Raw genomic sequence first — 17994 nt, 5'->3', positions numbered from 1 at the left:
ATTGAGTAAAGTGGATTGGGAAAATAGATTAAAGGGTAAGACGATACATGATCAGTGGTGTACATTTAAGGAGTTATTTTACAACTTCCAAAAAAAGTATATTCCACTGAGAAGAAAAGGGTGTAAAAGAAAAGACAGCCATCCGTGGCTAAGTAAAGAAATTAAGGATAGTATTCGACTAAAAACAAGGACATATAAGGTAGCCAAATCTAGTGGGAGGATAGAGGATTGGGAAAACTTTAAAAGACAGCAAAAAATAACAAAAAGATTGATTAAGAAAGGGAAGATAGATTATGAAAGTAAATTAGCAAAAAATATAAAAACAGATAGTAAGAGTTTTTATAGTTATATAAAAAGAAAAAGGGTGGCTAAAGTAAATGTTGGTCCCTTAGAGGATGAGACCGGGAAATTAATGGTGGGAAATATGGAGATGGCAAAAACACTGAATGAATATTTTGTATCAGTCTTTACAGTAGAGGACACCAAGAATGTCCCAACACTGGACAAGCAGGGGGCTATAGGGAGGGAGGAGATAAACACGATCAAAATCACTAAGGAAGTGGTACTCGGTAAAATAATGGGACTCAAGGCGGATAAATCACCTGGACCTGATGGCTTACATCCTAGGGTCTTGAGGGAAGTGGCAGTAGGGATTGTGGATGCATTGGTAATAATCTTCCAAAACTCCCTGGACTCAGCAAAGGTCCCGGCAGACTGGAAAACTGCTAATGTAACACCCTTATTTAAAAAGGGCAGTAGACAGAAGGCTGGAAACTATAGACCGGTTAGCCTAACATCTGTGGTAGGTAAAATTTTGGAGTCCATTATTAAGGAGACAGTAACAGGACATTTGGATAATCATAATTTAATAGGACAAAGTCAGCATGGTTTTATGAAGGGGAAGTCATGTTTGGCAAATTTGCTGGAGTTCTTTGAGGAAGTAACATATAGGGTGGATAAAGGTGAACCAATGGACGTAGTGTATTTAGACTTCCAAAAGGCATTTGACAAGGTGCCACACAAAAGATTATTGCTTAAGATAAAAAATCACGGGATTGGGGGTAATATTCTGGCATGGATAGAGGATTGGCTATCTAACAGAAGGCAGAGAGTTGGGATAAATGGTTCATTCTCAGACTGGCAATCAGTAACCAGTGGTGTTCCGCAGGGGTCAGTGCTGGGTCCCCAACTCTTTACAATCTATATTAACGATTTGGAGGAGGGGACCGAGTGTAACATATCAAAGTTTGCAGATGATACTAAGATGGGAGGGAAAGTAGTGAGTGAGGAGGACATAAAAAACCTGCAAGGGGACATAGACAGGCTAAGTAAGTGGGCAGAGATTTGGCAGATGGAATACAATACTGGAAAGTGTGAGGTTATGCACTTTGGCAGGAAAAATCGTAGAGTAAGTTATTATCTTAATGGCAAGAAACTGGAAAGTACTGAAGTACAAAGGGATCTGGGGGTCCTGGTGCACGAAACTCAAAAGGTTAGTATGCAGGTGAAGCAAGTGATTAAGAAGGCCAATGGAATGTTGGCTTTCATTGCTAGGGGGATAGAATATAAAAATAGGGAGGTATTGCTTCAGTTGTACAAGGTATTGGTGAGAGCGCACCTGGAATACTGCATACAGTTTTGGTGTCCATACTTAAGAAAAGACACACTTGCTCTCGAGTCAGTACAAAGAAGGTTCACTCGGTTAATCCCGGGGATGAGGGGATGGACATATGAGGAGAGGTTGAGTAGATTGGGACTCTACTCATTGGAGTTCAGAAGAATGAGAGGCGATCTTATTGAAACATATAAGATTGTGAAGGGGTTGGATCGGGTGGATGCGGGGAGGATGTTCCCGATGATGGGTGAAACTAGAACTAGGGGGCATAGTCTTAGAATAAGGGGCTGCTCTTTCAAAACTGAGATGAGGAGGAACTACTTCACTCAGAGGGTGGTAGGTCCATGGAATATGCTGCCCCAAAAAGCTGTCGAAGCTACATCATTACATAAATTTAAAACAGAAATAGACAGTTTCCTAGAAGAAAAGGGAATTAAGGGTTATGGGGAGTGGGCAGGAATTTGGACATGAGTCTAGGTTCGGATCGGTCATGGCCCTGTGGGGTAGCGGAGCGGGCCCAGGGGCCGTGTAGCCTGATCCTGCTCCTGTTTCGTGTGTCTAATTCTGTTAGATTCAGGAGATAGTCCTGTCATAGTGGATTGGCGGTTAGGATCAGATCAGCCATGATCTTATTGAATGGCGGAGCAGGCTCGAGGGGCCGATTGGCCTACTCCTGCTCCTATTTCTTATGTTCTTATGTTCTTCTGGCATTTTCTGCTAAAATTTACAGTGGCCGTATAATCTGTCCACCCAAATATTATAAGTACGCACAAACAGTGCGAGCGCATTATACAACACATTTCCCCACACTTGTGCCGTAAGCAATGCTGGCTGCATGGGATGCCTGTTAGTCCCTCACATCCAATGCCGATATTTGGCGGTGGAGAGGCCATTTAAATCTTTATAAGCCAGAAAGTATGAACAATCAATCACAGGGCAATCAACTGAACAGGAGAAGGCACTTTTTAAACTAAAATTATATATTGTTTTAAAATTCTTCAGGCAGCAGAAGCTGCTGTGTTGTGGTAGGCCTCTGCTGCCTCCTGCAGCCATTCTCTGCACCTTCCCCAGTCAGACGATTAAGTGGAGGGCTGACAGCCAGCCAGAATTATTCAAATGACCTGGACCCCAGAAAAATCGGTTGTTCCATTGTATGTTCGGTGGCAAAATAGCCAAGCAGAGCATGTGGTACAGTGGCACTCAGTCACAACATTCCAGAAGTCATAATTGCCACTATAATGTAGTGAGGCAATTTGAAAAGAATTCCTGAAGTAATTAACGTTTTCCTTGTGACCGAACAGGAAAATCCTGTCCCTCCCTGTTCCTGCTCCCTGGTCATTTATCTTGGTTTCCGCAAGTCTGCACATACCGTGTTTGTTTATTGATTTGCGGCTTCTGTTTATTTGCAAGAGAAAGCTTTATTGTGTCGTATTTAATCACCAAAGAAAATATCTCTCCACTTTCCTCAAAGACCTAGGTTCTAGTTGTGATCTGCCACAAAGTAAGAAAAAAGACTAGAGGCCGCACAAGGTCTTGCAGAGGTAGGCCGAAGAACCATTACATTCTTTTAAGTCTGATACCAATTGCCCTCTTTAAGGACCCTCACATTATCAGTCATTCATGCTAATACTTGCCATGCAGCTCCAATTAACCACAGGGCACCTTTGAAATATCTACAATTTTGCCTTTACTTACAACCTTGCTGGGAAGCTGCACTCTGCAACAACTTAGCTGCATGATGTATATTTATGTAATCATTACAACTGTTGCCTGTACAATGGCACTGATTTATTCTTGCATCTCCTCCCAACAATGTGAACTTCTACATCTGCTTCTTTCTTTACAGGACAGGTGGTGCATAATGCTGAGAACAGACTTGTGTGGGAAGAGGCTCTTCAGTTCTTTTGAAGCAGCAGCACTCGGCCTACTTGGCAGAGAAAGGTGTACAAGGGATGTGGAATAGCGAAGTTGGAAGCTTTCACCAAACGGAGAGCTAGTGCCATTTTTAGCAACATTATCATTCTTACACTATCTACTCACTCACCTACTTGATGCCACCAATGGATGCCCTCGAGCATAAGAGGATGTGGCATATTCTAATGGAATTCATTTCGCATATGATCCAGCTATTATAATGTATCTTATTTCCTTTCTCTAATCTTCCACTTTAAATTTCAGGATTGTTAAAGTGGGGAGTGCAGCTCTAAGAGAAGTCTGCACTCACTCTCCACTTTAACGTACTCGTTCTCAACAGCCATTCAGGACACGAGACCCGATTCCCCAACCGGGTGCTCCTGGCAAGGATCAGTGCTGACAGAGAGTAATGGTTGGGAAATGGGGTAGGGGGGTGGGGGAGATGGTAGCCCCTGATTTTTCATCTAATTAAGTTCATGAGCAGAAAATCAGGCTGTGCGGGCCCACGGTTTCCTGACCAGCACTCTAGTGTGAGTGCCGCTTCTCACTGGAAGTGGCTGACTAGGAAATCTGTGTTACTGAGAATACTTCCAGTGCAAAACGTGTGCTGCAACGAGCACGTACTGATACTGATCATCGCCATATTAAAATCAGTCAACCAGTTTTCTTTAGCAAAATACTGCGGATGCTGGAAATCTGAAATAACAACAGAAAATGCTGGAAATACTCAGCAGGCCAGGCAGCATCAGTGGAGAGAGAAACGGAGTTAACGTTTCAGGTCTGGGACCCTTCATTAGAACTGGAAAAAGCTGGAAATGTAACAGATATTAAGCAGGTGCAGAGACAGGGGTGGGGGGTGGGGGGTGGGTGTTTAGGAGGGGAGGAAGGAATTGAAATAATATACTGTGAAAGTGTTGCAAATGGGAATGGCAAAATTATACAGCATGAAAAATGGGGGCAGGGATTATTATCTGAAATTGTTGAACTCGATATTGAGTCCGGAAGGCTGTAAAGTGCCTAATCGAAGGTTGAGGTGCTGTTCCTAGAGCTTACGTTGAGCTTCATTGGAACAATGTAATAGCCCGAGGACAGAGATCAGAGTGGGAGTGAAGCGGAGAATTAAAGTGACAGGCAACCGGAAGCTCAGGGTCACCCATACGGACTGAATGGAGGTGTTCCGCAAAGCGATCGCCCAATCTGCGTTTGGTCTCCCCAATGTAGAGGAGACCGCATCATAAGCTGCGAATACAGTATATAAAATTGCAAGAAGTACAAGTAAATCGCTGTTTCACCTGGAAGGGGTGTTTGGGGCCCTGTACAGTGGGAAGGGAGGAGGTAAAAGGACATGTGTTGCATCTCCTGCGCTTGCACCGGAAGGTGCCAGGTGAAGGAGAAGAGCTGTTGGGGGTGATTGAGGAGTGGACCAGGGTGTCGCGGAGGGAGCGGTCCCTTCGGAATGCTGAAAGGGGAGGCGAGGGGAAGATGTGTTTGGTGGTGGGATCACGTTGGAGGTGGCGGAAATGGCAGAGGATGATCCGTTGAATGTGGAGGCTGGTGGGGTGAAAGGTGAGGACAAGGGGAACTCTATCGTGGTTTTGGGAGGGAGGGGAAGGGGTGAGAGCAGAAGTGCGGGAAATGAAACGGGCACGGTCAAGGGCCGTGTTAACCACAGTAGAGGGGAATCCTCGGTTGAGGAAAAAGACATGTCGGAAGAACACTATACTCAACAACTGAGCCCCCACAGCCCTCTGGGGTAGAGAATTCCAAAGATTCACCACTCTCTGAATGAAGAAATTTCTCCTCATCTCAGTCCTAAATGGCCGACCCCTTATTCTGAGACTGTGATCCCTGGTTCTAGACTCCCCAGCCAGGGGAAACATCCTCCCTGCATCTACCCTGTCAAGCCCTGTAAGAATTTTGTATGTTTCAATGAGATCACCTCTCATTCTTCTAAACTCCAGAGAATATAGGCCTATTCTTTACTCTTATACTCAAATGCTCGTGTAATAAAGGCCAACATGCCATTTGCTTTCCTAATTGCTTGCTGTACCTGCATGTTAACTTTCAGTGATTTGTGTACAAGGACACCCAGGTCCCTCTGAACACCAACATTTCCCAATCTCTTACCATTTAAAAAACTCTTGCTTTTCTATTTTTCCTACCAAAGTGGATAACTTCACATTTCTCCACATTATATTCCATTTGCCATGTTCTTGCCCACTCACTTAGTTTGTCTATATCCCCTTGAAGCCTCTTTGCATCCTCCTCACAACTTGCATTCCCACCCAGCTTTTATCATCAGCAAACTTGGATATATTACATTTGGTCCCCTCACCCAAATCATTGATATAGATTGGGAATAGCTAAGGCTCAAGCACTGATCCTTGCGGTACCCCACTATTTACAGCCTGCTAATCCGAAAATGACCCATTTATTCCTACTCTCTATTTTCTGTCTGTTAACCATTCCTCAATCCATGTTAGTAGATTACCCCCAATCCCATGAGCCCTAATTTTGTTTAATAACCTCTTGTGTGGCACCTTATCGAATGCCTTCTGAAAATCCAAATACACCACATCCACTGGTTCCCCCTTATCTATTCTGTTAGTTACATCCTCAAAAAACTCTAATAGATTCGACAAACACGATTTCCCTTTCATAAATCCATGTTGACTCTGCCCAATCCTATAGGGCCGTATTTTGCGACTCCTACGGGTGCGTACTAGGTGTGTACACGCCCGTAGGGGCCGCGCAAGTTCCAGGTTTAGGCATGCAAAGCACATGCGCTAAAACCCGGAACGTGCTATCTGTCAAGAGTCCCCCGGGAGATGGGTCTCTGCGGGTAGAGAGTTGCAGGCGTAAGGGCTGCTTTTACCAGCATAAGAGTTTTAAAAAATAGAAAAATAAAATTTTATCACTCATTTATAACATTATAAAAACCCTGTCCAATAAGGTAAGTTTATTTTTAGCCCTGTTAAAGCATATACATTTTCTTTCAAAAAATTAATTTTTTGTTTAAAATATTTAATTAAATGGCATTTTAATTAATTTTAAATACGTAATTAAAATTTATTTTATTTCATGTGTTCGTGTATTTTTTAAGTGATCCCCATTCCGTATGTATGGAACTCCCATAAGTATGATTAGGGATTCCCTTCTGTTATTGGTTGGGCTGGCCCACATGATCCATGGGGCACTTGCTGCATGTGCCCCTGGATATGTGGGCCTCTGCCCGCACGTGCCCAGAGAGGCCCAGGATCGCAAGTCTCCATACCTCCCGGGCCACCAGGTAAATGCGTAGATATTTTACAGGTTGGAGGCATCCGCCTGCGGGAAGTCTCCGATCGCAAATTTTGTACCATTATTAGTTTCTAAGTGCCCTGTTACCACGTCCTTAATAATAAATTCTAGCATTTTCTCTACTACTGATGTCCCACAAACAGCAATGTGATAATGACCAGAAAGTCTGTTGTTCTGATGTTGGTTGAGGGATAAATATTGGCCAGGACACCGGGGATAACTCTCCTGCTCTTCTTCGAAATAGTGCCATGGGATCTTTTACGTCCACCTGAGAGGGCAGACGGGGCCTCGGTTTAATGTCTCATCCGAAAGACTAATTAAATTAATCAGCTGAAAATCTGGAAATGCTCAAGCAGTGAAAAATGAGCAGGTAACTGGTGACGTTAATTCTGCTCATACTCCTGGCCCCAACGTTAATTGTACACTACTGCTGCCAGTGTAAAGCAGCAGAAAATACAGGCCGGTGAGTTCTTTTAAATTTAGTGAATGTGAGTACATGCTACATTAATGAACACAAGTATATTTTATTCTTAAAAGAGAGACGTGATTTTAGTTTACATATATAATATTGAGGATTAGTGTGTCAAATTTAATTACATTACTCTCCTGCTTTCACTCATTCCTTCCCCTCACTTACTCTTCATGTAAATAGTAGGAATGGTCCACTGTATTTTCAAACTTGGCAGGGGGTGAGGGTAAAGCCTCCATTTTCCCCAATCAATTTGGTTAAAACAAAAAACATAATTGTAGAAAAATGACCTAAGAACCTCTCCGAGACACTACGCAGTCATGGCAGGGTCGGAAAACTGGTCAAATCTTATTGAATAGAAAGTGATAATGTCAGCATAGTACTACAGGTAGACTATCCTTTATCCGAAAACCTCGGGACCAGCCGAGTTTCGGATAAAGGAGAATTTCGGATTTCGGAAGGTGGGTCGGCGGGGGTCCGTGGGGGGGTCGGCGGGGGGTCGTGCGCACGACTTACGCTGACGCTCAGCGTAAGTCAGTCGGGGTCGGGGCTGGCGGGGTCCGCGGGGGGGTCGACGGTTGTCGGGGTCGGCGGTTGTCGGGGCTGGCGGGGTCGGCGATTGTCGGGGCTGGCGGGGGGGTCGGCGGGGGGTCGTGCGCACGACTTACCCTTTATCCGAACTTCCGCAACCGGAACCCTCTAAAAACCTGAAGGTTTTTTCGTTCAGCGTAAGTCGTACTCACGACTTACGCTGAACGAAAAAACCTTCGGTTTTTAGAGGGTTTCGGTTTTCGGAAGTCCGGATAAAGGGTAGTCTACCTGTACTGTAAATGATGCCTCAAAGTTAATAATCTACAAAGTCTGTGCTCTGTTGAGAGGAATGGGAGTAAAATAAACAATACAATGTTATGCGGTTTCAAGCATCACATTACATACCTCTTTCCATAAAGTTACATACATAGATACATAGAAGATAGGAGCAGGAGTAGGCCATTCGGCCCTTCGTGCCTGCTCCGCCATTCGATGAGATCATGGCTGATCCTTTAATTCAGTATCCCGTCCCCGCCTTCTCTCCGTAACCCTTAACCCCTTTTGCCCGTAGAAATATATCTAATTCCCTCTTAAATATATTTAATGAGCTGGCGTACACTGCCCTCTGTGGCAATGAGTTCCACAGGTTCACCACTCTCTGAGTGAAGAAATTCCCCCTCATCTCTGTCCTAAATGGTTTAGCCCTTATCCTTAAATTATGTCCTCTAGTTCTGTTCTCACCCGCCAAGGGAAACATTCCTTCTGCATCCAGTCTGTCTAGACCTGTCAGAATTTTATACACTTCTATGAGGTCCCCTCTCAATCTTCTAAACTCCAGTGTGTACATCCCTAAACTACATAGTCTCTCCTCATAGGTCATTCCCGCCATTCCTGGTATCAGCCTGGTGAATCGCCGCTGCACCCCCTCCATGGCAAGAACATCCTTCCTCAGATGAGGCGACCAAAACTGTACACAGTACTCGAGGTGTGGTCTCACCAGTGCCCTGTACAGCTGCAGCAAGGTATCCCTGTTCCTGTATTCTAACCCTTTTGCTATGAAGGCCAGCATACCGTTTGCCTTCTTGACCGCCTGTTGCACCTGCATGCTCGCCTTCAGTGACTGGTGTACAAGAACACCCAGGTCTCTCTGTACTTCCCCCTCTCCCAATCTATTGCCATTTAAATAATAATTTGCCCTCCCGTTCCTGCACCCAAGGTGGATAACTTCGCACTTGTCCACATTATAGTGCATCTGCCATTTATCCGCCCAATCGCCCAGTCTGTCCAAATCGCTCTGGAGCTTCCTGGTCTCTTCCTCTGAGCCCACCCCCCCTCCTAGTTTAGTGTCGTCTGCAAATTTGGAAATGCTGCATCCGACTCCCTGATCCAGGTCATTAATGTAAATTGTGAACAGCTGGGGGCCCAGGACAGATCCCTGTGGTACCCCACTTGTTACTGCCTGCCATTCAGAAAATGAGCCGTTTATTCCAACTCTCTGTTTTCTATCTGACAGCCAGTTCCCTATCCACGCCAAAACTTTCCCCTTTATCCCATGAGCCTCAATTTTCCATGCTAATCTTTTATGTGGGACCTTATCGAAGGCCTTTTGGAAGTCCAGGTACACCACATCTACTGGCTCTCCCCCATCTATTCTACCAGTTACTCCCTCAAAAAATTCCAATAGATTAGTCAAGCACGATTTACCCTTTGTAAATCCATGTTGACTCTGTCCTATCCTGTCCCCATTTGCTAAGTGCTCCGCTATTTCATCCTTAATGATGGACTCCAGCATTTTGCCCACAACTGATGTAAGGCTTACAGGTCTGTAATTACCTGCTTTTTCCCTACCCCCCTTTTTGAATAGTGGGGTAACGTTAGCTACCCTCCAATCCATCGGTACTGTTCCCGAGTCTAATGAATTCTGAAAAATCATCCTTAGTGCATCCGCTATCTCTAGGGCCACCTCCTTCAGTACCCTAGGATGCATGTTATCAGGCCCTGGGGATTTGTCCACCTTCAATCCCTTTAGCTTCCTTAACACCATATCCTTAGAGATATTGATTTGCGTCAGTTCCTCCTTTGCCAATGTCCCTATTTTTCCCGATATCCCAGGGAGGTTTTTTGTGTCTTCCTTCGTAAAGACTGACCCAAAGTATGCATTTAGTTGATCTGCCATTTCCTTATTTCCCATTATATATTCCCCCGTATCTGACTGCAATGGACCAACTTTGGTTTTCACCAGTCTTTTCCTTTTGATATACTTATAAAAGCTTTTGGAGTTAGTTTTTATATTTTCCGCCAGCTTGTTTTCGTAAGCTATTTTGCCCCTCTTGATTATGCCCTTTGCCCTCCTTTGCTCTATCTTAAACTGTTCCCAATCTTCCGCTCTGGCGCTTTTTTTGGCTATTTTATACGCCCTATCTTTGGATTTTATGCTGTCTCTAATTTCCCCTGTTATCCACGGTTGAGTCACCTTTTTAGATTTCCTTTTATGCCAGATTGGTATAAACAATTTTTGCAATTTTGTCATTCTATCTTTAAATGTTTGCCATTGTTTATCTACCTCCAGTCCTCCCAGGAACGTTGTCCACTCAGACCTACTCAGTTCCCGTCTCATGGCATCATAATTCCCCTTGTTTAAATTCAGGACCTTAGTCTCTGAGTCAATTTCTTCGCTCTCCATTTCGAGTGAGAAATCGATCATGTTATGATCGCTCTGACCCAAGGGTCCCCGTACAACAAGATTACTGATTAGTCCCTTCTCATTGCACAGTACCCAGTCCAATATAGCCTGTTCCCGAGTTGGTTCCTCGACATATTGATCCAGATAACCATCCCTCAAACACTCAAGGAATTCCTCCTCCTCATTATTTTTACTGATTAGGCTAGTCCAATCTATATGTAAGTTAAAGTCACCTATGATGACAGCTGTGCTCTTATTGCACGCTTCTCTAATTTCCCTCGTGATGCCCTCCCTAACCTCTATTTTACTATTTGGAGGCCTATATACCACTCCTATTAATGTTTTTCGCCCCTCGCTATTTCTTAGCTCCACCCATATAGATTCTGTATTAACTGAGTTAATATCCTTCCTTTCAATTGCATTTATCCCCTCTTTTACTAGCAATGCTACCCCTCCTCCCTTTCTTTTTTGTCGATCCTTCCTAAATACTGAATACCCCTGTATGTTAAGCTCCCAGCCCTGCTCACCCTGCAACCATGTTTCCGTAATCCCAATTAGATCATAATTATTAACCTCTATTTCCACAGCTAATTCATCTACCTTGTTCCTGATGCTTCTCGCATTAAGGTATAAAACCCTCAGGCTTTTTTTATGCTCACATTTTTTATGAATTAGTTTGGCCCTTTGTTTTTTGTTCCTCACCCTTTTATCATTTATTTCTGTCTGCCTTTCACTTTCCTCTATTTCACTACATAGGTTTCTAGCCCCCTGCCATACTAGTTTAAATGCTCCCGAACTGCTTTATCAAAAATTACCCCGAGTTCTTGTGCTTCCTCTAATGGGAGGCGACACTATTGCAACTCTGGCAGTAGAGCACCAGAAATTAAAACTGAGTTTTCAGCAACAAAGAATGAAGGGACCGCCAGATAGAATTATTTTATGAGAATGAAGTCTGTAGAACTACCTGTAGAACAGAATTCCTCAGCAAAATCAAAATCTCTCTGCTGTCAATTCCTCGATTAATAAGGTAATCATTACAAATCTGTGAAAATAAAAATAAAAGATCGCATGAGCATAAAAGCTGGTTATGTCATTTGTTGTTTCAGATCTAAATTTATGAAAACGTTCTAGATTTGCAAAACAATAACTTTTTCCATAATTTAATTTAACTTTAGCTCCTCACCTTTGCCAGGTTACTTTAATCCCTATAAATCGATTAAAATAGTAATGAGGAGAATGAGAGGACAAGACAATGAAGGATCAGCATCTGCCACATTTACCTATCCCATTGCAGGCCACACAGTTGGTTACTATGGATCCTTATGAGCTATGTATGAAGAACTGGATTAGAAAACACCAAGTTCAATGAATACACATAAAAGCATTGCCCTCCTCAAGCTAACATATAAATAAAACTCTTTGCAATTGGCGTTACTAATTAGATGTGGTGCTCTCTTTTAGGTACAGACTGTAGGAGAGTGAGTCACTGGGGCTTTTCAGGCTGGATAGCTAAAGTTAAGGTGCCTCATTCTGACATATGGGCAATAGTTTGATCACCCTGAACTAATGCAATACTACTTTGTAAAAGTGTCACTCCACCTGGATCATATAAAATAAAATATCTGGCTGCTATTCCTAAGGCCTGTCAGTTTGCTGAGCTGATAATATCACCCACCGTACTCCATTCTCTACTGCTAAGTAATGATGCCATAAAATATTCCCTCTTCTCAAGCAATGGGATAATAGCTTACACTTTACTGTAAAAGTGATACTGTGATAGCTAATTATTTACTGAATTAACTTTGGTTATTAGACAAGATCATAGTGACCTGGATTTAATTGTATGTCTAATATTAATAATATGTAACATTATTTTTGATTATTCCCAAAGCTTAAATATTTATTTTCTATTGTTATCAAAATACAGAGGAAATTCTACTACTATCACCACGGTCAATGACAAGCAAGTACAGATAGATGGTGGTACAGAACTATAACCGAGAGGTTTCATTAAGACTGAATAGCTTGGAAGCTGAAAATGTAAACATAGAAACCGTCAGCAAAAGATATTGCTTTCATTTTGAGGAATTTATTTTCAATGGTAATTGTGAGATAACTTTGGTCTCATTTACAGAAAAATGATTAAACAGGAACAGTTGGCTAGAGTATGTGAGATTTGGCCCCTGTACCTCCAGTGCCTCTGTAATTGAAGGTCTTTCTGTGGCGTTCCTCTTTGCCATATCCAACAGCAACTTCTTGAGATTTTTGGACAATGGTAACTTTTGATTCACTGGAGCATTGAACTTGGCCGCTGCCCACAAAATGGCTGCAATTCCATAAACACAGACCTGTTGAGAAAATACATTCAATTCAGAAAAATCTACTGGCTATTTCTAAGTTTTTGCAGGTTAATGCTCTCAATTTAATTAACAAACCTCTTCAGTAACAATTCCTTGTTTTTCAAATTCAGGTGCCAAATAGAATGAATCCAGGTTTTCTAAGGGGAAAGAATGTGCATCAATAAACTAAAGTTCACAGTGGCTGTTAACTATTAAAATTATTTTATTTACTTTATTCAGAACACAAAGGTGAAAATGCAGCTCATCATACCATTACTCATTGGCGATACAAACAAGACTTCTCCGTTAGAGTCAATGAATGCAGACTCTAGACATAAGTACTCTACAAAACATAAAGGAAATATAGTCAAACTGTTATTAACAGACTATTGTTTCTTGTTGTTGACTGAGTTAGAAGATTTACAAAATGAGTTAACTGACTGTGTCACACAATAACAACAAAGTCACAAGTGCATACTGTCCATCCAGCTTGAAGTTGTCTAATTATACAACTGAAGTGGCCTCTGTGTGGTGTCCTATTTACACAGTTAGACACGTAGGGCTCGATTTTCCAAGCCCCGAGGAGGCGGCATGGAGGCGGGACAGCACGTAAAATCAGAGAAATTGGGGGCGGGTGGCAAACCTGCCCCCATCCCGCCTCCGTGCCCTTTTGCCAAGAGGCGGGAAGATGTGCAGCTTCGGGTCCCGTCTCCTGGAGACAGGAAAGGCTTTTAATCCTTTTAACTGCCTGTTAACAGGTAGTTAACAGGCAGACAAAGGGATTAGTGCCATTTTACCTTCACAGGTGAAGGCTTCCCGACCTCGGAGAACTCCGCCGGGTTGGAGGAGACGTGGAGGAGTTCTGCGGCGGTCGGAGGCACCTGGAAGTAAGGTGTAGAGGTGAGTGATGGGTGCAAGTGTGGAGTGGTAAGTATGCAAGGTGAGTGATAAGTTTAAAAAAGTGTTCACTTATCTTTTTTTACTTCTGTAGCCTTTAGCCGTGTTGGATCGGGAGAGTGGACATCCACCATGTCAATTTCAGGTAATGGCTGATGGACCCTCTGATCCATCAGACATCTGAAATTTACTTTTTTACAATGTTTTTTCAGTCCTCACCACAAAAACGAATCAAACTCAAGAGAATGTCAGTGTTTGACAGCTTCACAGAGCTGTCAAACGCTGTCATTTCTTCTTTCAAGAAGTCTTGACAGATAGCACGTCTGATGTTGACGTGATCTGTCAGTGACTTCTTCCCTAATTGGCTTGCTGAGCCTACCAGGTGGGCTTAACAAGCTCAATCAGGGGAAAATCCCTCTGAATGGTCAGGCGAGGATGGAGGCAGGACATTGACACGACAAGCAGCAGTCCCGCCTCCAAGTCGCCTCGACTGACAAAATCCAGCCCGTAAGGTAACATTTTCAGTGAACATCAAGTGCTGTGGTTGTCACCCTAACAAGGAAATGTATAGATGCATAGAGATGAAAAGGTGGAAGAAAGAATTAGAGAAGGGATGCGGAAGCTGTGGTATGGGAAATGAATTGCTAGGAATTTAGAGGATGAGCAAAATGCACAGTAACAAGAAGTGATCAGGAAAGAAAATATCATAAACACACATATGTAATTTATTTATACTAAAAGTGAGTGGTCTCAACATTCCAAAGGTTTGTCACCTGTAGGTGCCATTGTGTGTCAAACTTTAAGTTACATAGCATTATATGACATGGTCACCTAAAGGACAGTTTAAAAACCCAACTTTGGAACAACACAGGTTAATTTTTTTTCCAAAGGATCTGTAAAAAACCAAAAAGAAGCATTAAAAATATACAAAGGATGTTTGAACTGAAAAGAAATTATAAAGTCAATTGTAGGAAAGAGATTAGAGGCAATTGTGGCCGGCTGTTACCCAATGGCGACTCAAAAAAGATGGATCCATTAACTACGTAACAAATCGGTAAAGCAGAGTAGAACTCCCCAAAGGAGATAACAAAACCTCATGTTTCATCAGGTCCCAACAAGGAAGCCTGGCAATAGCACCAATGGGCTAAAAAGAAATGCAAAAAGCGCCCATGGGAATTGTAAGCCCAGAGCGAGAGAGGCTGGAAAGTCCACAAAGCATAAATCAATACATGGAATGAAGAAATAAAATCACTGAAAGCATTAAACCCTAACGCACATTCAGAAAGGAACTTCTGTACATTGGGAGAGGAAGGAATCAAAGGAAGATTCACCTCAACCACTCGTCTAGCTCTGTTAAGGTCCTCTTGTCCTCTGACTTGGACATTACCCTTTGACCACTGATGTGTCAGGAATGATGACACTGGGTTATATCCAGTCTGATGGTCATCGAGGTGCCCAAATGCCACAGTCAGCCTACAGGCCATAATATGAGTCCTCTTGCATTACATGTATGATGACTTATCCAGATATGTAAAATGTACAGATAACAATAACATTGTAGATTACTGAAAAATGCTTATGAAAGAAAATGCACAGATTGCAATTGTTAGCATAAAGGTGTTTTAGAACTATTTTATTCTTTGAGAAAATATGTCAGCACCATTTCAGCATTTGTGTAAGGAATTCCCATTCTATAATTTAAAACAAAAATCCCACACTGTTTTGTGAGGAAGTTACTTATAACCTTGTTTAAAATCAAACACAATCTAAAAAGTTAGGTCTGGGATTATGGCAAAAGAATGGAATGTTTTCCAATCCCTTTAGTGTGACATGAAGAAATGTGTATAAGTTATTGAGATAAGAACTGTACCTCAGAGGATGATAAGAGAACGTGACTAGCTACATCTGGCAATATCTCAAAATGGTTATTGAGCTGGAATGTGTGAGCATAGACGGATGCATAGCCTTGAGCGTGCTATTTTCAAAAGGAACCACATGTCTAATGAGGAAGTCTTAGGAAGTTCAATACTAAATTAGGTGAAGAATTTGTAAGCATATTAAGGTGAAAGTTGTTGTTATTTGACAAAAGTGTTAGGCCACGATTTTGCTAACCTCGGCGGGTCTGTGGCGGGCGACGTTGGTGGCGAGTCCTGACCACGCTGCTGTCTTCATCCCGCTATCTGAAATGAATTTCCCTTGATAGGGCTTGTTAAGCCCGCCCAGTGCATTTCCCGGCCAATTAGAGGAAGCGAGTCTGGTGATGTCATTTGATGACGTGTCATCAGCCGGTTTCCTTAAAGGGACCATGTCCAAATTTATTTTGACATTTGTGCTGTCAGTGTTCTACAGCATTGAGGTGCTGCAAACACTGACAAGCACTGCACAAAGGCAGAGGGCTGCACCCAGGCTCTCCCATGACTCTCCCCATATGCTTATGGAGGGAATCACAGCACACAGGGAGGTCCTCTTCCCTTCCCATGGACGGAAGAGACCTCCCCAGGAGATCAACGCAGCCTGCTTGCACATTGCAGAAGAGGACACAAGCAGGGATGTGGTCAGGAGGAACTGGATGCAGTGCCGCAAACATTGCAATGATCTCAGTAGATCATGAAACGTTAGTACAAAGCCACACTCAACCTCATCCTGTTGTGCCTCTCATCACATCCCCATCACCCTGCCTTCCCTACCCTACTCCTGCACATCATTACTCACACCAACTTATCTTGGACCTCCACCCATCTCGCTCTATCTACATTATCACATCCCCATCTCACTAGCCACCCCTCACACTCACCTTCATCCTAGTGCAATCATACCAACTAACAACACACAAGGTTAGGCACTTGGATGTTTTATGCAATGTTCATGTAAAGTTTCTGCTAATGTGCGGTCAAACATTGAAACTTCTATTGTCAACACTTTGCGTTCTTGGACAGATTTGTGTGCACCTTTGGAAATGGCTTAGTGAGTTGCAGTGAATGGTGAGACATAACGGTACAGCCCACAATGGTGATGAGTGTGAAAGGAATGGCTTGGACATTGTAGGGATGCTTTATGGTGTTGGTGTGGGGTAGTGCCAACCTGTCACATCATGTGGCAGCCAGGGTGTACAGTGAAGTAAATCTGACCATGATGAGCCATCCCTGGTTGGGTGCTGATGCCCTCTGTCCTGTGCAGTATCAGTTGATTGTGGAGAAGGTCGGTGTTGTTGTTGGTGCTGCTGGTGTGCCTGTTGCTACTGGTGTTGGGGCTCATCAGGGTCAGATTCTGAGGACCAAGGTGAGAGAGTGTAAATGGTACCCATGCTGATGGAATAGGTAACAGTTGGAATTGAGATGACAGAAGCAATCTGTCAGTGGTGAGAGAGGTTGCTGCAATGAGGTGACACTGGCTGGAGAGTTTGCTCCAAACACTTGCCGCCTGCATAAAGCTTAATCTGTATTCCAAACATAGAAACATAGAAGATAGGAGCAGGAGTAGGCCATTCGGCCCTTCGAGCCTGCTCCGCCATTCAATGAGATCATGGCTGATCATCCAAACCCTAACACCCGGTCCCTACACCGACAGCCATCCCACCCAAGCCCTATCCCCGTAACCCCTTAACCCCACGTATTTAATCCCCCCTAACACTAAGGGCCAATTTTTATCATGGCCAATCAACCTAACCAGCACATCTTTGGACAAAGGGAGAACGCAACAGCCTCTGCGCTTGGAAAGTGATCAGGTGTGAAGTGGGAGCTTTTATACCACATTTCAAGCTGTCACTCATCAGCTGATTCAATGGCCACTCAAATTCCCCCTCAGATTAACAGACGGGGTCCAGGAGCAGCGTGGAAGCCGTGGGCGAGCAGTTAAAGTCAAAAGGTACGGTTAAGTTCACTCTTAAGGGCTTGTCAACAAGCCAATAATTGATTAAATTAGGTCCCCCAGCGCTGGCAGACCCGACACTGCGAAAGGTAAGTGTGCACGATTTGACAGTGGGTTCCCGACCTGCTGTCAATCAAATCAAATTTCACTGCCGACCTGCCACCGATCCTGTCCACTGAGCTTCTCCTACTTCTGGAGCCTTAGAGATTAATAACTTTTTCAAATATTAAAACCACATGATTCGAAATACATTAAATTTCTCCCCACTTATTCCAAAGATGTTGACTTGTGCTGGGTACAGTTATGCAGGTACAAGGAGACCACTGGTATCCCAAAGAAGAGGAACCTTCTTCATGTGTGAGCCTATGGACTTCAGCAG

General features: G+C 43.3%; 1 protein-coding gene across 2 annotated transcripts in view; it reads right to left on the bottom strand.

Annotated features, from left to right (window-relative positions):
• kndc1 (kinase non-catalytic C-lobe domain containing 1) overlaps positions 1-17994 on the bottom strand; it is a 328087-nt gene that overhangs the window by 174156 nt on the left and 135937 nt on the right. For both annotated transcript variants that reach the window (XM_085994745.1, XM_085994746.1), the window contains exons 8-11: positions 13123-13194; positions 12948-13009; positions 12702-12860; positions 11477-11554 (exon numbers count right to left, since the gene is read on the bottom strand). In XM_085994745.1, the coding sequence (XP_085850871.1) occupies positions 11477-11554; positions 12702-12860; positions 12948-13009; positions 13123-13194 (371 nt within the window). The remainder of the gene's footprint in view (positions 1-11476; positions 11555-12701; positions 12861-12947; positions 13010-13122; positions 13195-17994) is intronic.

Source organism: Somniosus microcephalus, chromosome 8 (assembly GCF_052327205.1).
Source record: "Somniosus microcephalus isolate GS21.2 chromosome 8, FLI_Smic_1.0, whole genome shotgun sequence".
NCBI lineage: Eukaryota > Metazoa > Chordata > Chondrichthyes > Squaliformes > Somniosidae > Somniosus > Somniosus microcephalus.
Note: the sequence above shows the minus strand (reverse complement) of the source record. Positions and strands in the feature narration are given on the sequence as shown.